This window comes from Manacus vitellinus, unplaced genomic scaffold (assembly GCF_001715985.3).
Source record: "Manacus vitellinus isolate BGI_N305 unplaced genomic scaffold, ASM171598v3 scaffold_1_pilon, whole genome shotgun sequence".
In the NCBI taxonomy this organism is placed as follows: Eukaryota; Metazoa; Chordata; class Aves; order Passeriformes; family Pipridae; genus Manacus; species Manacus vitellinus.
The window spans coordinates 7,633,898-7,658,908 of record NW_021939396.1 but is presented as its reverse complement, the minus strand read 5'-3'; the positions used below and the strand labels follow the sequence as shown (position 1 = coordinate 7,658,908).

At 37.3% G+C, this 25,011-nt stretch overlaps 1 protein-coding gene across 7 annotated transcripts in view; it reads left to right on the top strand.

Moving 5' to 3' along the window:
- Nucleotides 1-435: 435 nt before the first annotated feature.
- Nucleotides 436-25,011, top strand: part of EFR3A (EFR3 homolog A) — a 76,813-nt gene continuing 52,237 nt past the window's right edge. For 4 of the 7 annotated variants that reach the window (XM_018076642.1, XM_018076638.1, XM_018076653.1 and 1 more), the window contains exons 1-2: nucleotides 19,639-19,806; nucleotides 23,548-23,624. In XM_018076642.1, coding sequence (XP_017932131.1) covers nucleotides 19,716-19,806; nucleotides 23,548-23,624 — 168 coding nt within the window. In that variant the 5' untranslated portion in view covers nucleotides 19,639-19,715. Of the gene's footprint in view, nucleotides 500-4,956; nucleotides 5,011-10,816; nucleotides 10,898-19,638; nucleotides 19,807-23,547; nucleotides 23,625-25,011 lie in introns of those variants that run through there. The other 3 variants (XM_018076660.1, XM_018076667.1, XM_018076672.1) reach the window with 3 other exon arrangements.

Sequence of the window (25,011 nt, the reverse complement as noted above, 5' to 3'; positions counted from 1 at the left end):
TGAGCTCTGGTCTTAGCGCAGCCCCCAAGCACCACTCGTCCTCCCCTTCTCCTTCTTTCAGTCCACGGACGAGGGGAGCCTCAGCACAGCCACCGCTGGTCCCATAGCCCCGATCCGATGGACAGCAGGACAAACTCCCACCCAAGTCTCGGATCCTCCCTCACGGCCGCCCCTGTCCCGGCGGGCGCCCGGACACATGACCCGACGTGCCCGCGCCGCAAGGGCTACTGGGAGTTGTAGTCCACCGCGGAGGCCTCCGCCCGCCTGCCCCGCTCCTGCGCGCCGGCTCCATGCCCGAGGCTGTTCCCCGAGCCGTGCGAGGCGCTCCTTCGTCCGCCGTGAGCCCTCGGTGTTCCTCCGTGCGGGACAGATGGGCGGAGAGGGGCAAAGCACTGTTTTCAACAGAACTACAGCTCCCGGCGTGCACTGCGCCCCGCGCACCTCAACAAGGGGTGGGGGAAGATGGCGGCTGCGGAGCTGAGCGGGAGCGGTGGTTGAGGTGAGTCTTGGGCAGCCCGGCAGCGCTCCCGTCACCCGCGCTCACCCTCACAGCCGCCTCCTCTTCCAGACCTTCCGCTCCCTTCCCTCTCTCCACGCTCGGGACCGAGGAGGACGCGCCAGAGGGGCGGGCGCTGAGGGGGTGGCGGGAGGCTCAGGCCGCCCGGCTGCGGGGAGCAGAATCCTCAGGGCATCGCCTCAGCCCAGACCCGCTGGGACGGCGGCTCGGGGGTGTCCCTGTGGTCCTGGCGGGAATGTTGGCTCTCCGCCCCCGGAACGGGCGGCTGCTTCCCACAGGAGCTGTGCCGGGGGGATTCCCCCCTCCTTCCCCGGGGAGGGCTGTGGCTTTGGGATTTCCCTCAGCGAGTTTTCCTCAAATGGACGTTAACACAGCGAGATATTAACCGAACGCAATGCAGATTTACAGACAGACGACACTGTGAGCTTTCGTAGCTTCGTCTTCTGCTTTAAAGTTAATTGTGAGTCACGGAGCTGTGCTTTGAATAATTGGGGTGTAGATTCACAAATCCTATTATTAAGAACTAATTATAGTACAGTCTCTGAGTACATCTAGGAAGGGATCCCGTCGTACTTTTAGCTGATACAGAGGGAAGAAAGGATCCCGGATTGCATAGATCTCTGCTCTGTTGTAGAACTTTTGGGAGAGCCACTAACTTAGAACCAGAGTTTAAGTGCCTTTATCAAAACCAAGTTTACTTGCCCAGATTTTATACTTTGTAAAGGTACATCAAATGTTTGCTGTGCAAATCGAGTAGGTAAGCTAAAACCAGAGTTAACAGCCAAGACTTTGGGATTTTATAGACCATTACTTCCTGAATTATTTGTAATTCATTCTAGATAATTTGAAGTGTCTTCTCAAATAACATCAGGGCATCTATTTGGAAGACTCTGCCTGGATGCTCTTAAACATATGGTGAAATTTCTCTGAGAAATTGGCACTTTGGAGTTGAAACCTTGACTGTAGTGCCCTGATATACCTAAGGGGTTATCCATTAAGCCTTTTAATATTTGTTTAAAAAAATGCTGCTATAATGGTTTAATTTCTGATTCAGGAAAAACTTTGCAAAGATGGGAAATAGAGTGCAGTTTGTAACTGTTTTAAAACTACATATTTTATATTTAATCCTGTTAGGAAAATGTTTGTGATTAATGATGGCCAGTACCTTCTCTCTACTTCTGATCCAAACTTGTTCAGGAGAAAAGAATGAAAAAATTTCATGTTATATGCAAGTTGAGGGAGGCATTAGAATACTAATCAGACTTGGCAGTCAAACTTCAAGTATAATAAAAGAGGATTACACTTCTAGTTATGAAATCTGAATTATAAAGAGTACGAAACAGCTTTGGTAGGTATCAGTGACTTTTAACTGCCCAGCCTAACACTATAAGGAGTAATACTTGTAAGGTTACTGTACAATTTTTAAACAACTTTGAAGATACTTAATTTTTTTAAGTAGAAACAAATCCTGTTTTCTGTAGTTGTATTCCGTCTTAGGGAGGAGAACAGGGTAGTCTCATTAACTGGGCTCATGCATGGCATTGCTTCTTCACCTGAGAAAGCTAATTCAAAATAAAGTCAGGTACTTTCACAGAATTACACTGTGCTATGTAAATCCATTCTTATCTTGCATTTTTGGGTTCTGGTAGGTGGAGCTGGAGCCTGACTTGTCTGTATTTAGGAATGAGTTTGTGACTTATTTATCTTGCATTGCACTGGCCATTTTCCTACCTTCAAAGCTAAAGGCATTGATTAATTTTTCAAATAGGAAATATGAGTGGGGAACCAAGTGATGTAAAAACTTAATGTGCAGTGGATTTTTAATTTTTCAGTTCATACCTGACTAGCTTGGGTTGCATGACTATCAGAGGTGCTTAAACCTCTGCTTTTCGTTGGCTTAAATTGGAGGAATGAATCAGTGCCCAGCTGACAATTTCATTTTGAAGACTTAAAATCAAGTTAAACATTTACGGCGTTACATAATAGAATAACATATTAGAGGGCTTATTAGAAGAAAGTACAAAACCTCAGATTTGCTGACTTCTATTCCTTTGCCCATAGCACAGGGTTATGTATGTTTTTCCATTTTAAGTCTTTTAAAGAGATCCACTCTTTTAGGCAGGAAAAAGATCTTTGCTTTTCTGTTTGGCTTTCAGTGCCACTTATGGAATCTTGTGATAATAATAAGTAATTTGTGCTTATAAACTATCCTTTAATTTCAGATCCCAGGTTAGTTAATGAAAAAAAAATCAGCAAGTCTAACAAACTGTATTTTCATTCTTGTTCTGCTAGAACAACACATTGACATTGGGTTTCCTATGCTGGCCAAATTGTGTAGAATCTTCTCTAAACTAAAAGGTTTTGTTCAGAATAGTGACTCTTGCATGATGTGCAGGTGTTGATCGGCCTTTTAAGGTACATTCACTATCATTGCACTTTGATTATAATTGTATTTAGAATTATTGTTATATCCCTGGGAAAACAAAATAAGTTTTAATCCTCCACTAAAAAGCAGACATGATTTTATTTACCATTTTAATATCCAAGAGTCAGTTCCTTTGGTGCTAGAAACACTGTATACATATATAACATCCTTAAGTTGCTTCTGCTAATCTCTCAAATGTCACAAAATGGCATGGAATATGTTAAAAGTGTTAGACGCTGTTTAGTAATCTAAATGGTATCTCATGATTTTCCATCTCTCTCTTTTAATTGGAGCCAAGTTCTGCTTCAGATTCTGTGGAGGTTTTTTTTTTCTCACACTATGTAAAATTTTATTCAGTGACAAACCACTGAGCAGACTCATGGTGGGAAGCTTCTTGGTTTGGTTTAGTTTAGTTCTGTTCTGCTGGAACAGAAAACAGTATCTGTGGATTAAACTTTGCCCTAGGCGAAATGAGGCAGTGATTGAAGGCTTTATGGAGAGGGAATTGTGTGGTCTGTTCTGCATGTAGAAGCCAGGCCACCTCTATATTGAATTTTTGGTTCTGTTACAGATCTTAAAATTATTAAAAATCCAGTTAATTATTTAAAAACAGAACCAAATGTCTTCTGCTTGTTTTAGTTGCTTATACAACTTTTCTGGTAATTTCTGCATTAATATCTTCCAAAGTGAGTTGACTTTGCTGGCAGCAGCAGTCGTTTCCTGATTGCTGGTGATGGTCAGTAAAACACTCAGAGTCTCTGGCACTTGACTCCCTGAAACTGTCACCAGGTTCTTTGCGTTTTTGTGTTCTAATATGCCAGTAAATCTGACTACTGTAATCTCTCAACTAAATTAACTACACTCTGAATTAAAGATTTTGCTTTTCCATGTATCTGTTGACCATCACAATCCACAGCATGTTTTCTTTTATAAAATTACAGTGTTTCTCACTCTGTCCTTGGAGAGGGACACACACAGCTTTCTAATAGGAAGGGTTATTTTAAATAAATTACTTTGAACTGCTATTTTTAGTCACAGTTGCTGTCAGCAAATTGCAGCCTTTGATTGAAATACGTGTACAATGAGAATAAAGTTTATTTTTAGTAACTATGAGCATTGCTTTAATGTGTGCTCATTAAAACATATGACCAAATAAAATGTTTATTCTCACATTAGCACGTTAGCAGTCTCTGGAATTATGTTTTTTTGGTGTACATATACATGCAATTCTTAGATTAATATCTTTAATTTTTTATTGTATTTTTTTAAAACAGCAAAACTCAGTGTCTTTAACTGAGATTTTGTTTTCATTTGTGGAAAGGTACATTTGCAGGGAATTTGCATTGGGCAGTTAATGAAACCTAAAATGCGCTGCTTTAATATAGAAAAATCTTCAAATGATTCTTACTTTAATGCTAGTTAATTAAACGGTAGATTAGGCTACTTCTATCCTCAAAGTAGCTTGTTGTAACTTCAATTGAGTTAATTGTATGAATATATTTAATTGCATCAAAAATCCTTTGGTCAGCTGATGTTTATAGGACTTTGCACTCTGATCTACAAAATCTGCCTTTTTTGATACTGGGAGAAAAATGCCCTAGAAAGTGTTACACACCTTGTTTTTTCATAGCCTTGAACAGAAACCTCTCACAGGCATTTTAGTGGGGAAGTGCTGTAATTTCCATCTGAAGGGGAAGTATCCTGTGAGGCTGTACCCAGTTTAGCTTCCTGAAACTGTGGTAGTTGGAAAGGTCATCCCAACACACACAGAGAAAAATGTTTATTCCGGCATCAAAGGCGGGAATGGAATGAGTGCATTTCAAGGCTGGCAAAACCTACAGATAGTCTGGTCAGATAAAATGATATCTGGGTTTCTGTGGTAACAGCCTCTTTGGTGTTGGAGCTGAAGAATGTGACTTTGGCTCATTCTGCAGAAGTTACTGTGCTTATTTGGATGTAAATTGTCTAAAGCTGTTGTCTTGACTTTTTGTTTGTTTGTTTGTTTTCTTTATAGTTTATTATATTTTTGCAAAATTGAAGACAGATTCCTGATTAATAATGCCTGCCAGTAAGTATTCTTACCTTAAGTACATTAAGACAATATTTAGGGGTGTTTACTATTAGATATTTTCTTGGGGGTTTAAAAATTCTAGCAAAATTAAAATGGAAAAAAGAAACATTATACTTGCCATCATTTTTAGGAACTTTAAGATCTCAGTGTTATCTGGTCTCTATAAATCTCCATATATTTTTCAAAGAACCCAGTATAGGCTCTGCATTTTCCTTTTTGATCAGAAATTCAGTTTAGCACTGATGAATTTTGTGATTTAAAGTATATTCTGAAATAGTTGTATTCAAAAAATAAAAAGGTATTCTGATATAGCTATAATCCTAACTTTGGAAAATGGTAACTAGTGTTTATAGGGCATAGAATCAGTATTTGGGATAAAAAGTGATAAGGCTTAAAATTTTTAACATTCAAAGTTAAGTGAGATTTTTGAGGCAGATGTCTCTAAGAATCAAGTTACCTTCAAGAGTAGCAAATTTCACTAACACAAATGCTCAAGTTATGAAATGTGTTATAATAATATTAATTTAACAATTTTTTAAAGATTATCTTTTCTGTTTTCCATTTAGAAAAAATTCTGCATGATCTCTAGTAAGATTACCAACATCAGACTTTGGATAAAGCAGTCTGCTTTATCCAGAGGATAAAGAAGTATTCATAAAGTTACAGTACCAGTCATATTGCATGCACTTTAATTATATAGGTTTGTAATGGATTTCATAGATGTTTAATTTCATGAGGAAATGTTTGAGCACTTTTTTTTTTTGCAATGATTTGTAATAAGCTATGACTACTGGGTACTAGAACTGCCTTACAGTAATTCTGTGTTGTGTTGTTTGAACCACTGTCATGTAAAATATCTTACTGTATTTAGGTGTCTTCTGCTTTTGTGGTAAAAACTGAATAGGTTGAAATTATTTCTCTGCATAGACATGGGTTTGTAACAGACTAGTGGCACATGTGTGTTTTATGTCATATATGTACATGAGAAGCTGCTGGCTGGATTGTGTCAGCTGGGATTCAGGTTTGTAACACAGGGACCTGCTGGTGAAGCTTCAGCTGCAGGTCAGTGCTGCTGAGGCCCCTGTCATGGGACTCACTGCTGCTGTGAAGGAGTGTGTGGGTTTTTTAAGCAATTAAACTGAAAAGTGATGGTTTTTTCTTCTAAACCAGTTATGCTTATGTTCAGGGTCGTCAGTACTAACGTGTGTAGAGCCTGCATTTCTGCAGCAGATGGGACTTAGAGGAGACCAAAACAACCGATCACAGTGTTTATCTGCAGCGAGACATCCAGAGCTCTGCAGCCACTTATTTATCTTTAATGGGTTTGAGTGCACAGGTGAAGGAAAGGGAACCTCACAGGTGTGTGTGTGTGTGTATTGCAATTCTTAAGAAATTTCATAGCAGTACTTTAGTAATATTTCGTTTCCAAAAGTGATGGCGATGAAGTGTGATTGGATTTTAAGGCAGAGAAGCATCTTTTTGTGGCTGGTTAACTTATTATCAGTAGAGGTAGAGAGAGCCTTCAGAATGTCAGCTTTGTTGCATGTGAGAAGAAAAGCTTCTTCCTGGTAATTTAGGCTTCTCTAGAGGTTCCATAGGCTTCTTTTCAGAGCATTTTGGTGGGCTGGGCTGCTGCTATTTAGTGTTACTTTGAAATCTTAAAATATTTGTCCTTGAAATGCGAAAAAAGTTGTTTCAAAAGGCTGGATTGTTTTAAATTTTATTATTTTTTTCACATGGAGTTCTCTCATCCCACGCATGAAGAAACTCAAACATCTTTTGGAATAAAATGTGGAAAAGGCTGTTACTGTGAGATATATTCCTTAAATGTTTCTATCATGCTAGAATGAGTTCTTTATAAATTAAGTAGAAGAATAATATCTGGTTAACAGCAAAGTTTGATGGAGTTCTTGGGTCCTACTGACCAACTCCCTCATCCAGTGTTGCCCTTCTTGCTTTCCTGAGTCTATATATCAGTTCCTGCTGGTAATTTTACCCCTTTATTTCCAGTACAGTAGTTAAGGAACGTGTAGATCTAAAAGTGCGGTTTGGAAATACCAGGAGAGGCCAAGATACTGGTATTACATAAAGACTGAATAAGAAGACTTAATTAGTCTTTCTGAAGACTTTAACTGTTCCTAGTGACATTTTGGAAGTCAGCCTTGAAGTTATTGTGCATGAAACATTCACAGGACCATATGCTTTTTATCTCGTTCAGTATTAACTGTGGAAAAAAATAGGCATGTGGTCAGAACTGGGATGGGGTGTTGAGAGGAGGAGAGATGAATGTGGGTCGTTAGCCCACACTGAGAAGTGCCCTTCTCATTGAAATCAGTCATGGGTGTTTCTCTTTGCTTTGGTTCTTTCTCACATATTCGGGTTATCAGATTTTCTATTGATGTTTCTGCTCAGTGATCACATTTAGGAATGTGGGGATTTTGTTCTGCATTGAGTCCTTAATGAAATAATATTAAGGTTTTAGTCTCAGTGCAGTAATAGTCCAAAACTGAAAAATCTGAAGATGTAAAAGTGCTTAGCTTTGACTAGCCATGGCATGGCATTTGTGTTGACATTTAGTCTGTAGAGGAGGCGTGAAGCTCTATCATTGCTGCAGCAGTTGTGTCAGCCTTGCCAATATAGAACCTTTTCTCTATATTCTTTGTGTATGAAACTTTATGAGTTTCTCCTGTGCAAGTAACATGGGCATTGATGTGAGATATGCTTACAAACATGTCTTCAGCTGAAGTGCAAATTTTGAAATGTTGAGAAATCAAATATGTTTTCTCATTGCTATTATAATACAGTACGAGCAGAGCGATTTGAGCCACAGCTATTTTATTAACCATTTAAGCTGTACTTTATCACAGAGAAACTGTGGATTAAAAGATTAATTTGTCCTTTTATTTAAAAACAAAACCAAAGAACTTATAACCAGTTAGCCTTTGCAATACAGACAGTATGGGTTTTTCATTTGCTTCAAGTGTGCTCTCAATTTCCCTGTTAAATAATTTGTGCAAATAATTTCATTTAACCTACTTCTCTTATGGAACATAGGTGGTTTTGGTAGGGGTTTTTTTGGCTGTATTTGGATTGAAATGTTACAAATGCTTCTGTTAAGGAAAAAAAGCAATAGCTAAGTCATATATCAAAACAGTTGTTTAAGAGGCTCTGCTTTTTGAACAGTATGTTCTGGATATTCACACTTATTAATCAGATGCTTGAAACGCAGCATGGTAGATAATGAGGGTTTTTTTCCAGAAAGAGCTAACCTACTTACTGGCTGTATTCCCTGACTTGAATTAAACATTTAACTTAAAGGCAGATTTTGTGCTAAAATGAAATTGCATGAACTAGAAGAATTATGTGTGATACAGGTGAGAGCACCTGCTGACATCAGAATACACCAGAATGTATTTTACTTGTGATAGCTCTGTGTGTGATTTTTTTTTTCCTTTACTTCTTTTATGGCTTATGCCATTAACATACTTAATTATATCTTTGCTTTTCAGGTTTTTTTTTAATAATAATTGTTGTGCTGAACTGTTCTTAGCTGCTGACTGTCAAGTCCTTATGACTGCCTGTAACATGTAAATTAAGAGAGCAAATAAATAAAAATTAGGATTTTGCCAAATGTTATTTTCCCATATTCTTCCCTTGAGTTTCTGCTGTGAAATTTAGTATTATGAACACCTCCTACGCTATTCTGTCAAATATTTGCCAGTTGGAAAGAGACTGCTCTGATTTGAGAGGTGCATGTATCAGTTATGAGGAAAATATTCCATGATTTGGCCTGGTTTTGGTTACAATGAAGTGGTGGTTTTGGCAGCTTCAGAATGCACCTCCAAGGATACTGAGTGCAGTTGCTTCTTGTCAAACTGCATAACCTTGTGTTTCCTTGGCCTTCCAAACACCGTGTGGCTTTTTGCCAGTTGTCTGTGCAGAGACAACTACTCTGGCAGAAGATGGAAAGTGCTGGTGGCTTCCGTGGTTGGTGCCAGGTGAAAGTAAATAGAAGACATAACAATTGAACAGTGCTTGGCTTTTTATTGTATTCAGGGATGTTACTGCTTTCAGTTACTTCATAGGCTTTAAATAAACAAACGACCCACCCCTCCCCCCAAATCAAAAACACTCACTAGACTTTTAAAAGTATAATTTGCTATGTGAATAGAGCTTCCTTGCCAAGTGTAGGAGGGGAAACAGCACTTGAAATGGAATTTGAAAGGAGTGAATTCTTAACTGGAATTTAATGTTCTTAACACATTTTAAGGTGCAGGTAATTTCCTTGTTTTGGGTTTCTCCCCTCACAGCAATTTTGGGAAATTCATTTATTTGTGGTTTGCTATTCTAGTTTTTATTTTAAATATAATAAATATTAATGAGATTGTTAATGAAAAGGGAAGATTCATCTCCCTGTGAAATACAGTTCTGAACCCATGGTGGCTAATGTGATACTAGGTTTGTCTATATAAATATTTCATGGGCTAAGCATGCTAATGTATTTACTGAAAATTAAACTATAGTTCTTAATAATGGTCTCTACTCTCCATCCAACGTACTTTTTTCCTCATTTGGAGTATGTTTCTCTTGTAGCCTTCACACTTTAAAACCCTAGATGGGACCTTCCACTTAATAAAGAAATTTTCATAGTTGTTTTAATTTATTTTATAGGCAGTAGAAACCCTATTAATTTTCTGAGGGCATCATTGACTACTTACAGTAGAGTTAAATAGATTATAATTCTTTAACATTTTCATACTTTGGCTATTACGGAAGAGTTACGTGGGGGAGTATCTGAAGTTATTGTCTGCAGCTTGAATCTGTTATGTCAGGAGGAGAAACATCAGCAGCCCTGTATCAAGTCCTTTTCAACTACTAACTGAAGGGACCCAGAAACTTGAAAAACAGTTGCCAAGGGAATGTCATGGTTGGGCTTCCTTTGGCAGTTTGCCATTTGCAAGACCTAGGCCAGAAAAGGAAAATAAATGTGTTTCAGAATACCTGTAACTATTATAGTACTGTGGCTACAGAATATATAATGGATTCTTTGCATAGTAGTATACAAGAAATGCTTTCAATATGTAAACACTTAGATATAGAATTTTTGCAGCTGATTTTTAGGGAATTATCTTTTCTGGAATGAAAAGAAAAACTACTAACTTCCCTAAATGTGTCCTTTGACAAAGCTAAGGAAAAAAAACAAAACAGGAACTTGCAGCTGGAAAAGTGTACTGTTTGTGCATCTGTTTATTTAACTCATGGTACCTTAGGCAACTTTAAGTGCCAGTGAGTTGGTTGCTTCCATATTCTTTAATGAATCTACATGGATTTCTTTGACAAGTGTTCCTTTTGTTGTTTTCTGATAGCTGTTATTTCTGTGTACACATCATCCTAACCCCATTTGGGAAAGTTAATGTTTAGGAGCAGTTCCATAGAAAGTGGAAAACACTCCTATTAAGATATGGCAGATAAAGTCCAGTGACATCATTATCATCATTCATTCTTCCATTTCTTTCATTTCTTTTGGAACACACTTTAGTGTAGCCAAGAAATTAATAATTTTATTTCATCCATTCGTTGTCATAACCTGAGGAATTTATTTTTTCAGCTGTTATTAATTACATGTGCACAATCTGGGCATATGACATAGAAAATCAAATGCTTTAAAGATAGAGTCCATTCAGTCCCCATCAAAGCCTTTATGTGCTTTTAAACTATACATGGACAATTCACCAAATGTTAAAATGTAGCTTAATAGTTTTCTCAGGTTTTATTAAAATATGGCTGTTGTTGTTATTTACAGAAATCGCTTTGCAACTGTCAGTCGATTAACCTTCATGTGCAGCCTTGTTTGCTATTGATTTCTCAGTCATGGGACGAAAGGGTAAGAGGGCTCATGCTGACTATGCATGCAAGTGTCCTATTTTTTTGTGCATGACAACAAAGAAAAATTGATTTTGGTGAGTGGGGGTTAAGATTTCCATTATGTGATTAAATGCATGTCTCTGGAAAAGCCAGGATGAACTGCTTTTAAAAGTATTTTGGCATTCCTTTCCTTGCTATATGGACTTTCCTTCCCACCATCAGCCACTGTGAACTCCAGTGGCTCTCTAGAGAATCAGGTTCCTACAGATGGAAAGGTAGCTGTGTTTAGCTCTCTTGGCTTTCTGAGAGTGCTTTTTCATTTCTAGGAAGTTACATCTTTCCAGATTAATTGGTGCAGGAATTAGACAGGAATGAATAGAAAGGTGAGGTAGGTAGATGAACAAGACTCTTCTACGTCTGCCAAGAGTTCAAGAAGCATTTGGACAATGCTCTCAGGCACATGGTGTGATTCTTGGGGCTGTTCTGTACAGGACCAGGAGTTGGACTCGATGATCCTTGTTGGGTCCCTTCCTACACAGAGTACTCTATGATTCTTTTTCTAACAACTTGTAGACTCCAAGACTTCAAAAAATAGTTGTTGCCTTTATAACTCAGTCTTCCTTTAGATGTCCAACTTGAGATCTGTCAAAGGTCTCAGTCCTTTCATTTTTCAAGAGCACATTTGTGATTCTGAATTGTACTGGGACCTGTGCAGTGTTTTGCTGATAATGGTCTGTACTTTGACTTGAAATGGGCACCCTGAGTCTTCAATTGTGTTTTGAGAATGCTTACTCCTTCCTTAGTAAGAAAATGAGTAAGGAATTTCAACCTAACACTTAGCTGTATAATTATATTAAATCAGTACTCTTTCCTGATTGTTTTGTAAAGCTGTTAATAGGTAAGGAAATATGTGTAGATAAAGCTTCACAGGTATTTTGTTAGAATTACACAAATGCACCAACTAATACAGAATAATTTATGCTGTTAAAACCAATTTTCCTGTGTTCAGTAAACTGCACTATAACTGTCTAATGATTAGAAAAGGACTTTAGGATGCTGATACACTACTTATGAACTTCATATGTAATAAAATATGAATAGTTATTAAATTATAATTGATCTGTACCTGACATGATTGAGTTAGCAGAGTCCTCTTGTCTTGTAATAAATGCAGTGTAAGCTGGATTCAAGACCTTTTCTATTGTGCATGTGGTGATTTTTAAATGAGTTTGTGATTTGTTATTGACATTAGTTTAGTCGTGAGCTTGAAGTTCTTCATAACTGACGAAACATAATTTTTACAAATTGAATCTGATGTTGGAAACGCAGCTTGGTGAGAAGTGCTGGTTGTGGGCAGGAACTGCTGGATTGCTGTAGAAACCGATGAGCCTGTGTGCCCACAGATGTCCCATCTGGTTTCTACAGAAAGCTGGGACACTCAGTATTTACTGATTAACAAAATGGGTTTATAAAAACTATTTCTTTGTGTATAAATACAAAGCTGTCTATATCCTAGACTGAACAGTTCAGTTTGGTGGGAAACAGAAGTTGTGGTAGTAAAGGAATGTGGCCTTTGGGTACTGAAGGTGCATAGAAGAGCAATCCACTGCTCGTGTGTTCCTTTTGTACTCTCTGACTCATTAGATGTTACAGGAGGGGGGAGGATGCTTTTTAGTTAGCTGGGATATGTGGTTCTAGATAGGAATATGTTTTACCCTTAAATCTCACTGTTTGGGAGAGAAGACAGTTCAGAACCTTTTAACAGCTGCTTTTCAGTTCTTGTAGGAAACCTGAATTTGAGCTGAAGGACTTTTTAGAACTAATGTGAAAGGTAACAACCATGAGGATATTTTATAACTCAGATTAACCTAGAAGGAGGCTGTTTTTAGTGAAACTTGTCTCTTTCAAGTCTGTGTTTAAAACTGTTTGTTATTGAGAAGTTGTTGCATAAACTTCTGTTTGTTGGTTTGTTCAAAAGCTTCTCTTCTGTGGGGGCAGGATGAACTAGGTAAAGCTGTCTGCAAAGAAAAGAAAGCATGAAAACGGAGTGTACTGGCAGCTCCAAGGACCTGTTTTTGTAATATGTAACAAGATTTTTTCAAATTTTTGATTCCACATTCTTTTAATGTTCTTTTAATGGAAACAATGTGTATGTTTCCGTGTCCAAATTGCCATATCCTATTTTGTAAATGTTTTCTGGGAAAATCAAAGGAATAGGTAGGAATAGACACAGAGTATTTTATTGAAGATTGGTGATATTTCAACAAGAATTTGAGTTCTTAAGAATCCTCTGTGACTCTTATTTTTCAAAGTAACATTACAACATTTTTGTTAAGCATTTTATTTTTCATTAATGTCAATATAGTTTAAACACTTTTGTGGCTGAATAGGAGCAGATGTTTTGTCATGTTTGGAGCCCTGTGTATGTGCCTCGGGAGAATTGCTGCACTCTGTTTTCTCAGAGGAGATACCACAGTATGGTTCTGGATGCACAAAAATGCTTTCATTTATTCTTTCTTATGTTGCTTTCTATGTATGTGTATGTTTGGGGGAAATAAAATTTATGTAACGTGGTATTGAACTACTTGTGAACAGAACGTTTTCTTTTTAATTGGGAAATGTTTTTCAAAATCTGTGCATATGAACTGAAGCTTGTAGCTTAATGTGCTCACATGAAGTTAAAACTTGTTTTTGAAGCTCTGGCTGTGCTTATGTTGGCATTTGGGATATCTTAAAAGGAAAAAGGATCTATAGAACCATGTGCTCTTACATGTCCTGTGTACAGCTCAGCAGTTTATGCCATACTAGTTAAAATCCCTGAGTTAAACTTACCTACTGCATTAACTTTGAGGTTCCAGAAAGAAAGCCTGTGAACCTTTGCTTTCTCCTCATCATCAGGACTTTTAATCATGACATACATGCCCTTTTCATTCACAAAAAGCTTCTCATGCCTTATTTTACTTCAAGTAGTGGTACCTACTCCCTGATTGCTTTCAGCCCTGTGTGTTTGTGCAACGTGTGCTGAAAGGCACCATTGGGCAGGAGTGGAGAATTTAACCCTCCCTGCCTAGATACTGCAGTCATAGGATAGCTGTGATGGAGAAGTCACACAACTGTTCTGACCATCCTTTTTTTCTCAGGGAAAAGGTGGATAGCAGCATAAGATTCTGGGAGTTCTTACCACTGCAACTGTATTCCTACCCTGTGGATTGGATCAAGAAAACAAACTGCATTGTCTTAAGGAAATGGAAAAAGTAACAGTAGTCAGGAAAATTCTTCATGCTTCTTTGCATTCAGATTTTTCAGTGCACAGAGTTGCAGGTGTTCATCACCCTGAGAAGACTTTAAAGCCTGGGCACTTACTGACTAGTTACTCATTGGTTTGAAGTGGGCTTGTCTTCTGTAGGGTACATTTACAACAGGAGCTCGCGTAACTTGCGGTACTGCCGTGAGATGTTGCCTTTGATTTAGCATCTGCTTAATAGACTGTCAACATATCATGTCCTAATGCTCCCCCAGAGCTGTATCCAGACATGTGCTCTTGTCCCAGCTCCCTTTTGATGCCACTCTCATTCTTAGAATTCATATATATACAACAGGTGTTCCTTTAAAGGCAACAGCCTAATCCATGTGAATTCCTGTAGCAAAAGAAGGGAGCAGCAAGTGTTAAAACAGCAAGATAATTTTCTTCCTTGTCAGGAAAGACGGCTGTGTCCAGTAACCTGAGGAAATGCAATGGAATGGGAAATGTGAAAAATCTAGTTTAGAAATTTTAAAACTAGAACTGGGCATGGATGAAGTGGCACAGAGAAAGTCCTCGTCTGCTGTGCTACCTGGAGCTGGGACTGGGAAGAAAAGATATGACCAGCTCAAGCATCTGGAAGGGATTCTGTAGCCTGGGCTTTATGTAGCAGTCACCAAAGTTTACTGAGGCTTTTAGCCAAGTATATATGTTTTTACCTGTAGTTGGCCAACCTGCTGATCAGAAGTAGAGTTTGAAGGCTCCAGAAGCAGAGCATGACCCTATTGGAAAAATTTTGCCATTGACATCCCTCAAGAATTCCTCATTACCCACCTCTGGCCACCCCAGAGATAGGCTAAGTGTTCCTCCTTGGACTGTTAACCTTTCAACCATGCCTTCCATAGTGTCTTTTCTCCCCTTCAGGCACAGTGTCCATCTCAATCTTGAGGTGCACCAGCACATTCTGTAGAATGATCTTCAGTGTTAGGTGTTGCTCCTTAGTTGCAACAAAGTGGGAACAAAGTGGTAGGAGAGGTGTGGGTGTTGCAGTCCCTCTCCTCAGTGGAACTCAGGGAGGAGTGTAAAGCAAGTTATTTGGCCTTTGTGTTCCTCCAAAGGTTACAGCACACTCTTCTGCCCTCTGCAGCTGTTTTCTGCAGCTGGGAAGTGTTCAAGGATGGAGCATTCTGAAAATGGCTCATCTGGGTTAGAGAATAGGTTAGGGTCAAGGTGAAGCCAGGCTTTCAACAGGATAGTCTGGTGCTGGGTGGTTACTTCTATGCCAGGATCATCACTGTGCAGAGGAGACATCATTCACCTGTACCCATGGATCTTGGAGCATGCCAGACATTTGGACAGGCAGAGGTAGATCAAAATATTTGTGTTAAGTAGCAGGAGAAGAAAGTGGTTGCTGTGATAATGTCAATCCTTCTTTTTTCTTCTGAATAAAATAGTAGGGGAGGAATGTCCTCCTGGCTCAGTGTGTTACTGGATTTGTACAGTGGGTGTTTTGTTAGTGTTACAAGTCTGCTCCGTGCTCTGCTACTTGCCTGGATGGAGGAATAATGCCAGTTCATGTGGTTCAGAGAATACACAAAGCACTATGAGCCTCCATTTCCCTCCCCTTCTCCTTTAGTCCAGTAGTTTGCTTACGTCCCCATTTTTCAGATGAAACACCTTGTTATGAAATCAGTATTTGTTTAGAAATAGGAATGTGATGACACAAAAGCTCTGGGGTGTTTTTTTCCTGTGCTGGGTTTATCACCTAGAACTCATTACCTGATTGTGAACCAAATACTGAAAGCAGGAATGAAAGCTGGACTTTGCCTATTTTTTTTTAACCATGATCAGGTTATCAGTGCCACCTGTGAAGGAGAGGGGTCAAGGAGGTTTATGTAGATGTGTCTTTCCAGTCTCCTGAAGTCAGAGGGACAAAACTTCCTTTTTATATTGTTTCAGTGATGAGAAATAAATGACCTAGGCCAGTTTAATAGGAAGATAAGTAACAAACCAACAAGCAAAACTCATAATGTCATAGAGCTTCTTTCACTGGAATCTAATTAATTTTAGGTAATTTTAATGCTGTATTAAAAATAGAGAGTGCTGGTATTATCTTAGAGTAGGAAAGGTGGAGGTGGTGTTGAGGAGAACAGAAATGAGCAAGTTAAACAAAGTTACTATATGAAAAGAACAGAGGTGGAGGAAAGAAGAGACAGTATGGAAACACTGCAGGTGGTGGAACTTGTGTAAAAGAATGTAACCGGAGAATTTGATGTAATGGAAAACTTCCTTTTAATGGATCAGGAGTCTTTAAAAGGCACTTTCCCAAAGATAATATCTTTCCTAGGGATTTGTTTTAATTGCTACTTCTGAGAAGAATACTTCACTGAAGAAGCTTAGTGGTAAGCATTATTTGACTAGCTTGGGTTTTTTTCCTGCTTCTTATTAGTATCTTCACATGCATTGTCATTTCTTGCTTTCACAAAAAGTTTATACTCAAATTATTTTTACATGTGGCATGCTGTGCATCTCTCCATGCTGATTCCGTGCAATGCTACAGGTTTGGAGAAGACTGGCTGGAAAGCTGGCAAAAAAAGACCTGGGGGTGTTGGTCAAAGGCAGCAGAACGTGAGCCAGCGTGTGCCGAGGTGGGCAAGAAGGCCAATGACATCCTGGGCTGTATCAGAAATGGTGTGACCAGCAGGGCCAGGGCAGGGATCGTCCTGCTTCAGCAGGACAACCAACTACTCGGCACTGGTGAGGCCACACCTCAGATCCTGCGTTCATTTTCAGGCTCCTCATGACAAGAAAGACATTGAGGTGCTGGAACGTCTCCAGAGAAGGGCAATGGAGCTGGGGAAGGATCTGGAGCCCAAGTTTGATGAGGACCAGCTGAGGGAGCTGAGGGTGTTCAATCTGGAGAAGAGGAGGCTCAGGAGAGACCTTCCTGCTCTCTACAGCTCCCTGAATGGAGGTTGTAGCCAGGTGGGGTTTGGTCTCTTCTCCCTGGTAACAAGTGACAGATGAGCAGAAATGGCCTCAGGTTGCACCAGGGGATGTTTAGCATGGATATTAAGAAAAAAATTCTTCACAGAAAAGGTGGTCAGGCATTGGAATAGGCTGCTCAGGGAAATGGTGGAGTCATCATCCCTGATAGTGTTCGTAAAACATGTGGATGTGGCAGTTGTGGACATGGTTTAATGGGGAACCTGGTGGTCGTGCTATGTTGACAATTGAACTTGATGATCTTAGAGGTCTTTTCTAACCTTAATGATTCTGTGATTCCAGTATAGAAAAACACATCTTGAAATCATATCACCTTATATGTGATACTTTACGCACTTTATAATTAGCTTTACAGTAAGAATAAATTCTAGGGAGAAAAGTTTGGGGTTTTTTTCACTTGTTTCAAATTAACTGAGCACCAAAATATTTTTAAAAATAAATGTAAAATTGCCAAACTTACATATGGATGGAATTTTCCCCATTAGCTGTTACTGGGATTTTACTGTCAGCGGGTGAGAAATTCACATCAAGGTGAATATTGTGTTCTCAAGACAAAAATTTCATCTGCAGGTTGGACATTATTTTTACTGAATTTTGGTGGAGGGAGAGTGGAAACCAGGTGTATGGAAGTCAGTTGTCACTTGGGTGGGAGGAGGAGAGGCTCACCCAGGGAGGAGATTTCATCTTGTCTAAATGATGAGTGCGCTATTCCCTCTGGGAGTGCATTGCAGTGACATTGCAATGGCTGATGAGCCCATCCTTACAGCAGTTGTTCTTTTTATAGTAGATTGAAGAATATTTTTAATTAGCTCCCTTATATGGCTGGAATAATTTTCTTGTTCTAAAATATCTGATCTCTTTTTCATAGTAGAAGGGGAATGCCCTTGAAAATCTTTTCAGTTCTGAATTAAATGCGTCAACTGATATTAACAGTTCCAAACTAACCAGGTATAGTAAGTGATAATGGTTGTAGTGTTATTTTATGCACTTTCCTTCGATATTTAAAAGAATTTTCTTTTTGTTTATTTTTCTCATCTTGGATACAGAAAAATAAACAAAATGAAAGTTTAATGTATAGAAGTCAAATAAATTTTAACGTAGTTATGTTTAAATACATTGAGCAACAAATGTAATTTTAGTATTTCTCAGTTTCTTGATATTAGCAAAACATTTATTTGTAGATTCAAACTTTTATGTTAATTATACTATTTTTGATAGAATAAGATCTATTTTTTTAATCTGGGAGGATAGTCAATAAAGATATGAACAACCAGATCCGAACTTGAGTCATGACAAAAATATTCTGTGAGTGAACATGAAATCTTGCTTCAGGTTGTTAATGTTCTGCAAACTGTTGACAACAATATTAGACAGCATTACCAAATTTTGGAAGAAATTCTAGCGTTAGATAAATCATACAGTTGATTTGTTTTCTGTTTTGCTAGGGTTTCATGAAGAAGAAAATAATGTGGAAGTTTTAAACTTGATGGAAAGAAGTTAGTGCTTTATGTTTAAAGTCTCTTTGAAGGTTTTGTTTTCCTGTAATCTTTTTATGAGTAAGAGGTAGCACAAATATTCAGACAAACTAATTTGAAATAAAACTTATTGTAATGTGCATTTTTCTAGTTTGCACTCTAGGATTTCCCTTAGTGAAATATGTAGTGACAGTTTCTGTGCAACTTAGTGTTTTCTCTGAATTTATTAGCAGTAAACACTACTTTGTTAACATTAATCTTCTAAGTCTGGAATTGTTATGGAGTTGTCATTTAGTGGATGTTATTAGCTGCGTTTTTATTAAAACCAGTGGCTATGATTTCCAGGGTTTAAAAAAATGCCTGTATGAAAATCCTGTATTTATGTTGCCCAAGTGACTTTAATGTAGGAATTTAAACAATAAAGTGCTGAGAATTAATGGGAAGCAAGAAAGTAACTTCAGAATTGTTTAACTCAAAAGTGGTTTTCTACCTGATGTATCATAATCTTTGTGAGTAAAGGTGTTAAGGATTTAAGTTCTCTAATCCTTGCTTCTTAAACTCAGAAGTATTATTAGAGATAATGTTTAATTTCATTAATTTTCAAATGTTTCTTTAATCTTAGGGGTAAACCCTTCTATCTTAAAGTCTTTTTGGTCAGTAGTCTGCTTTGAATACTTTTCTTTTTCCCATTCTTCTGCAAGATCAAGTGAGTAGGTTTTACTAAAATATTTATCACTCTGCAGTGATATGTGGCAGCTGACTGAGCATAGTTTTATCTGAAACTGTATGGATTTTTTACTTCTAGTCACAGAAATAATGAACTGTGTGTACCAGGAAAGCTGAAGTAATGAAACTGTTTCCGTGCAGTTTCGTTCGAGGCACTGTGAATCACACACTGACAATGCATCTTTTATTCTTTTCTACTTTCTTGTGCCTGGCCTTGTTAACAGAATTTGATACTGATGTTTTTCACGTGTTTGGTGGCTTTATGTAGATGTCACAGAGCTGATCAGATAAGCTTACAGTGCTGCAGAGCCCTCGCGGGAACTGCTGCTATGGGAGTGTGAGAGAGCAAATTTCTGAACCAAGAGAGTTCCCAGGGAGTAAAATCCAAGATGAGGCAGTATGTGCAAGTTCCAACTGTTGAGCAAGAAAAAGCCTATGATTATAATTCTGCTTTTGAACCGAGGCCATGTATGTGTTTGGGTAGGTGAAATTACATTTTCTGATAGCGGGGACTGTATCTTGCTGCTGCTGTGTAGAGTAAATGTGTGTCACAAGAACTGCCCGTAGAGCTGGGAAATGTGGACAGCCTTAACTCTGAAATGCAGATTATAGGACTCCTTCGGCAGAAGAGAACATGCATGTTTTAACTTGGAAAATCCCACTACTGGAAAAGTAAACAAGGAGTATTTTTTAATCCTTTCATGTTGACTCTCACATAGCAATGTGAACTTCTATAGATACTGCTTGAACCTTTATATTTACTGGTATAATATGATGTAGAGATGTCTGCAAGGGCGAGATGATTAAAATGCAAATTTTGCCTGACACTGAAAAGGAATTGTCATAGGATTTTTCCTTAATAAACCTGCATAAAATGGAATGGGTTCTTTTTACCTGACTTAGTGACTGTGTTCTATAGACCTACAAAACAGCTTATTTGTGTGAAATAAACGTGTTTATTTGGATAAATTTTTATCTGGGTTAAATTGCTATCCGAGATGTAGAGAATCTGTTTTCAATTGCTCAGCTTCTGTACATCTTTGCAACATTCATCTTTCCTGATCTATGAAGAAAAATGTTCTCAGATTTTATGGGTTATTTGTAAGTTCAGTCTATTTTTAATGTATGTTGTTGCGACATGATTTTTGTGGGATTGTGTTTCATTGTCTTTTTATATTCATACATTCTCTAAACCTATTCCTACAATTTTATTAATCTTTCATGGTTATGTCAAAATGATATAACTGAGCAATGATCAATAGTTTTCCCACAAAATCTGTGTTATGACTGTTAATCTTTTTGGTTTTTGCTTTTGTTTCATTTTTTTCTATGTTCTTTGGAGTGCCTGTCAGTTTTATTTCTGATATTGTTCTGCTTATATTTCTCTACTGAAAATATCTTTGGAGTCTGAAAGCCTGGTGATAGATTAACTCTCATTTGCTGATATTTGGATGTTCTGTTTAATTTAGGCAGTTCTTTTAGTGAGATTACCATCCATATTACTTTTAGATTTATACTTTGATGACAGAAAATTTTTGGCAAGTTTGTGGTTTTTTTCTATGTAAACTGTTCTATAATTAAATACATAACAATGTAAAGACACTACTGAAAATCTAAGATGAGGAGAAGACAAAATTTTAGAGCTTACTCACTATACTTACTGCTAGGCCTTTTCTTGTGTCAAAATTCACTATGTACCATAAATTTGAAGAGCAGTGTTTCAATAATATTGAGTTTCCATTAACTGAAACCACCTGCTAAGGGGGCCAGAATGAGTTGTTACTGTTATCTGATATTTTTTTATCCATCTCAAAGGAGTAACAGTATCCAGGTTTTATGTTAAATTTATGAGGGTTTAAAATGCCATTTTAAGATTTAAATTGTGGTTCTTTGCAAAGATTTTTTTCTTCTATCACTTATTACTTATACAGTTATTATAACTGTATTTTTAATTGCCTCTGTCTTGCATGCAATATTTTAAAAGATTTTCCTGTTCTTTTTGTAGTTTAGGTAGTTATATCAAAATATTTTACTACAGTTAGTGTAAGAACGTTTTTCTATACTTAGTAGTCATCTAATGCTGTTCACTCTGGACCAGAGTTAGAGGTCAACCATAAGGTAGAAAATCAAGTAGGAAGACCATGTACAGAGAGTGTTGAGCCAGGTGCAGAGCTGCATACCTAACTCAAGAAATATTTAATTATATTAGGTCTTGTTTTGGTGGATTTTGATGGTCTTACTGGAGTTTCCCAATATGAAGTGATATGCTAGACACCAATAAAGTGTTTCTTTCTTGTTATGATTTTACTTTTAAAATGTTGCACAGCATTACTCTCAGTAGAATATTTTTGTAGAACTGTGAATTCTTTCAATTTTAAGTCAAGTAGATTTCTAATATCTTTTAATACCTACATTTTCGAGTTGCGTATGAAAGAACTTTAATTTTAGCTACTTCTTACCTGCAGCTTTCATGTAAATGTCTATTTTTACATTGGTTAGACCTCGGTGAGTAGGACATGTCAGCAGGAGTCATACGAAGAATTTGACAGTGGTAACGAAGCACTTATTTAACACAAACATTCTCAATATTCCAGTCATTTATTCCTTAAATGCTTTTTGTTTTCGTAGTTACTAACTGAAGTGGTAAGTCAGTGTTGATCTTACTGGTGGTACCAGATTCTCTAATTCATGAGCTGGGGAGAATTCAAGACCACTGGGGAGAACTTTGAGTTAATGTATGGCTTTAGAATCACAGATCTGTCCTTGATAGTAGTTTTTATTTAAATAATTGCAAGCATTAAGTTGTCAGAGTATGAGCAGAATATATTTTTGTCTAAAAGACAAATAGCTTCAATAAACAGGTGGAATAGAGGGAGAATGTCTACTCCTGTAGACACTTGTAATAAAAACAAGTACAGCAGGGGAAGTCTTTGTTGTGAATCTCCCAGATGTTCTGATAAATATGGTTAAAAACAATTAAGGTTACTTAGATATCTTAAATAAAAAAAATACAGGTCCTAATATATTTGTCTAATGCTTCTTCACAGCCTGAAAAATTTGCAGATAAATTATAATTGTCAAAGTTTCTGCCACTATACACTTTATCGTGTTGCAGTTTTTACTATTTTTAGTAAAGTGTGTAATGGTTTTTTGGAATATGGAAATGGATACCTTTAGTAAGGTATCTGTAAGGTATTTAGCTACTCTGAATCCTTCAGGAGTTGGGACATGAAAGACCAGAAAGCCACTGATCTGCATGTACTTGATATATTATTATTGAGTGTATTATTGTTTATTTAGTGGCTCTTATGCATCAGAGCTGCTTTAGTGTTGATCTGAGGCCGGACCAGTGAGTTAGTCTGATAATATGTCCACTGAAACATTTAAAACCTCATTTTCAAAAATTTCCAAAAAGAGTTGGGAATAAATGTATCCTGATAAAACAGTTGGGCAGATATTTAGGAACTTTTTCTTAATTTTATTTTTGTGCTGAATTTTAACTTAATTCCACAGTTCTAGTAGCCCTGAGTGCTAGAAAAAAACTCAGTCAATGCTTTGAAGGTTTATCTTTTTAGAGCAGGCAGTATGACTTTTAAAATTAATAAAATTGGAGTTACATGTGTTGTTCTGATTATATGAGTGCAGGATTAGTACTCATAGAAGTAGAAATGAAATCAAAAAAATACCTTTCTCCACTTCCAAGTGACTGTCTTTTCACTAATGCCCAGTTAAAGGCAGGATAAGGGATAAGGAAGGTAGAGCTTGTTTTGTGTATTATGGTTTACATTGGTTTATATGGGTGCTTGTAAAACAGAGGACTTCATAGTTGATTTCTTTTTTAGAAGAATGAACATAGTGCACATTTTGATGTTTTGAGATAGTCATTCAGAATGAAGATAAAACAGCAACTAAAGTAGCTTTGGTTAATATGACTAAATTTTAAAATGTCTTGATTTTTCTGTGTGTTTTCAAGTATGGCTGGATAGCAGGTGCATTTCTAGTACCCAAGTTGCTTCCATATTTTCTCACAGTTTCTGTGATAGCAGTTCTGCTTATTTGACTTTTTTGTGCTAATTTTCAGTTACATTGATTCTGCCTTATTGCTGAGAGTGACAAGCAGCTGAATTCAGTATATCTTTTTCCTCCATACTTGTCAGCTTGTCCCTTCAAATGAGTCCCTAAAACTGCATTCTAAATCCCGTTGTGTAATTCCCTCTGCAGGAGTTTGCTGTTGCTGTGCTGCGCTAAGACCTCGCTACAAGCGTCTAGTGGATAACATATTTCCTGAAGATCCAAAAGTGAGTGATGACTTTAACATTTTAAGGGATTGGTGTTTGGAAATTCTTGGTTATAGCTAATGCTTTAGCTATTTTTTTAATTTTATTTTTTCTTTTCTCTTTTAACATTTTACAGTAAATTCTGCTTTAGCTCTTCATAGCTTTAACAGAGGTTAGTAGAATAATTTAGCTGGAAAGGGACATATATAGATCATCTTGTCTAATTCCCTTTCCAAAGTGGGGCTGTTCATTGAAGAATAAAATTAGTATGTTTTGCTCAGAGAAACAGAGATTTAATTCAACAAGGTATTCTGCTGCAGAGGTAGCACTTAACTTCATAAGTACGTTGAACCACAAACACTTGCTTTAGTGTGGTTACACATGTACACATTGTCTGGTTTTCTACAGGATTTCTTTTAATTCTTGACTTACTGACTTCATAGTTCTGGTAGACTGTTGTGACCCAAAAGGTTTTTTGGTGGTATCTGTTAAATTCTCCAGTTACTCATGTTCAGTTTTTTCTTTGCATTTCACTGCAACAGTCTTGGAGCTCTATTAAAACTTAACTCTTACACTGTGTGTTATTTATTTTAATAACTTCAGTGTTACCATTTGGTAATGCCTATTTCTATACATAATAATGTGACAGTTCAGACTGATTAAGAGCTTATGCTTCTGCTACTGTATTTTTTAAAATGTGTTACCAAATTTTTTCATCTTTTGTTATAGTTTAAGCAGAACAGTCGCTTTTCTATAATATTTGGCTTATGTGTTACAAAGTATGTGGGCTTTTCTTTAAAATATGTTGTTACTGAGTGCTAGTTACTGCATGTTACTGACTTCAAAGGAAATGTTTTCTGTTTATACAGTATATTGCATGCACAGAACAATGTGGTTTTATAGGTTTATTTGTTCTGATCTACTCTTTCTATACAGGAGTAGAAATACCTGGAATTGCCACAGTTTTAATATTATGGCTTAAATCTCACACAGGAGCTCTGAGTTGGCAATTCTTAGTCTCTGCTTTGATTAATATTCATCGCTTCATTGCAGGACACAGACCAGTCCATGATGTTTCACTGAGTTGCAGACCTTCTCCAAAGTATGAGAAGACTTGTTGATAAAATGCATTAATTTGAAAAAGAGAATGTTTTTATGAACTTCTAGGGAAAAAATAAAAAAATATAAAAGACAAAAAAGCCTTATCTTGCTTACCTGATAGTTATGATTATAACTTCATCTGAGCACATCCATGTTACAGTTCGTGTTGGAACTAATTTGTTAGTCTTTTATCTTTTTCTAGCAAATAGCTTTTGGGTACCCTGTAGGTCAGCATTATTCAAAATGTGACACTGAAGAAATAAGATCTTTAAACTACAATCTAAAATATTTAAACTACAATCTTGTT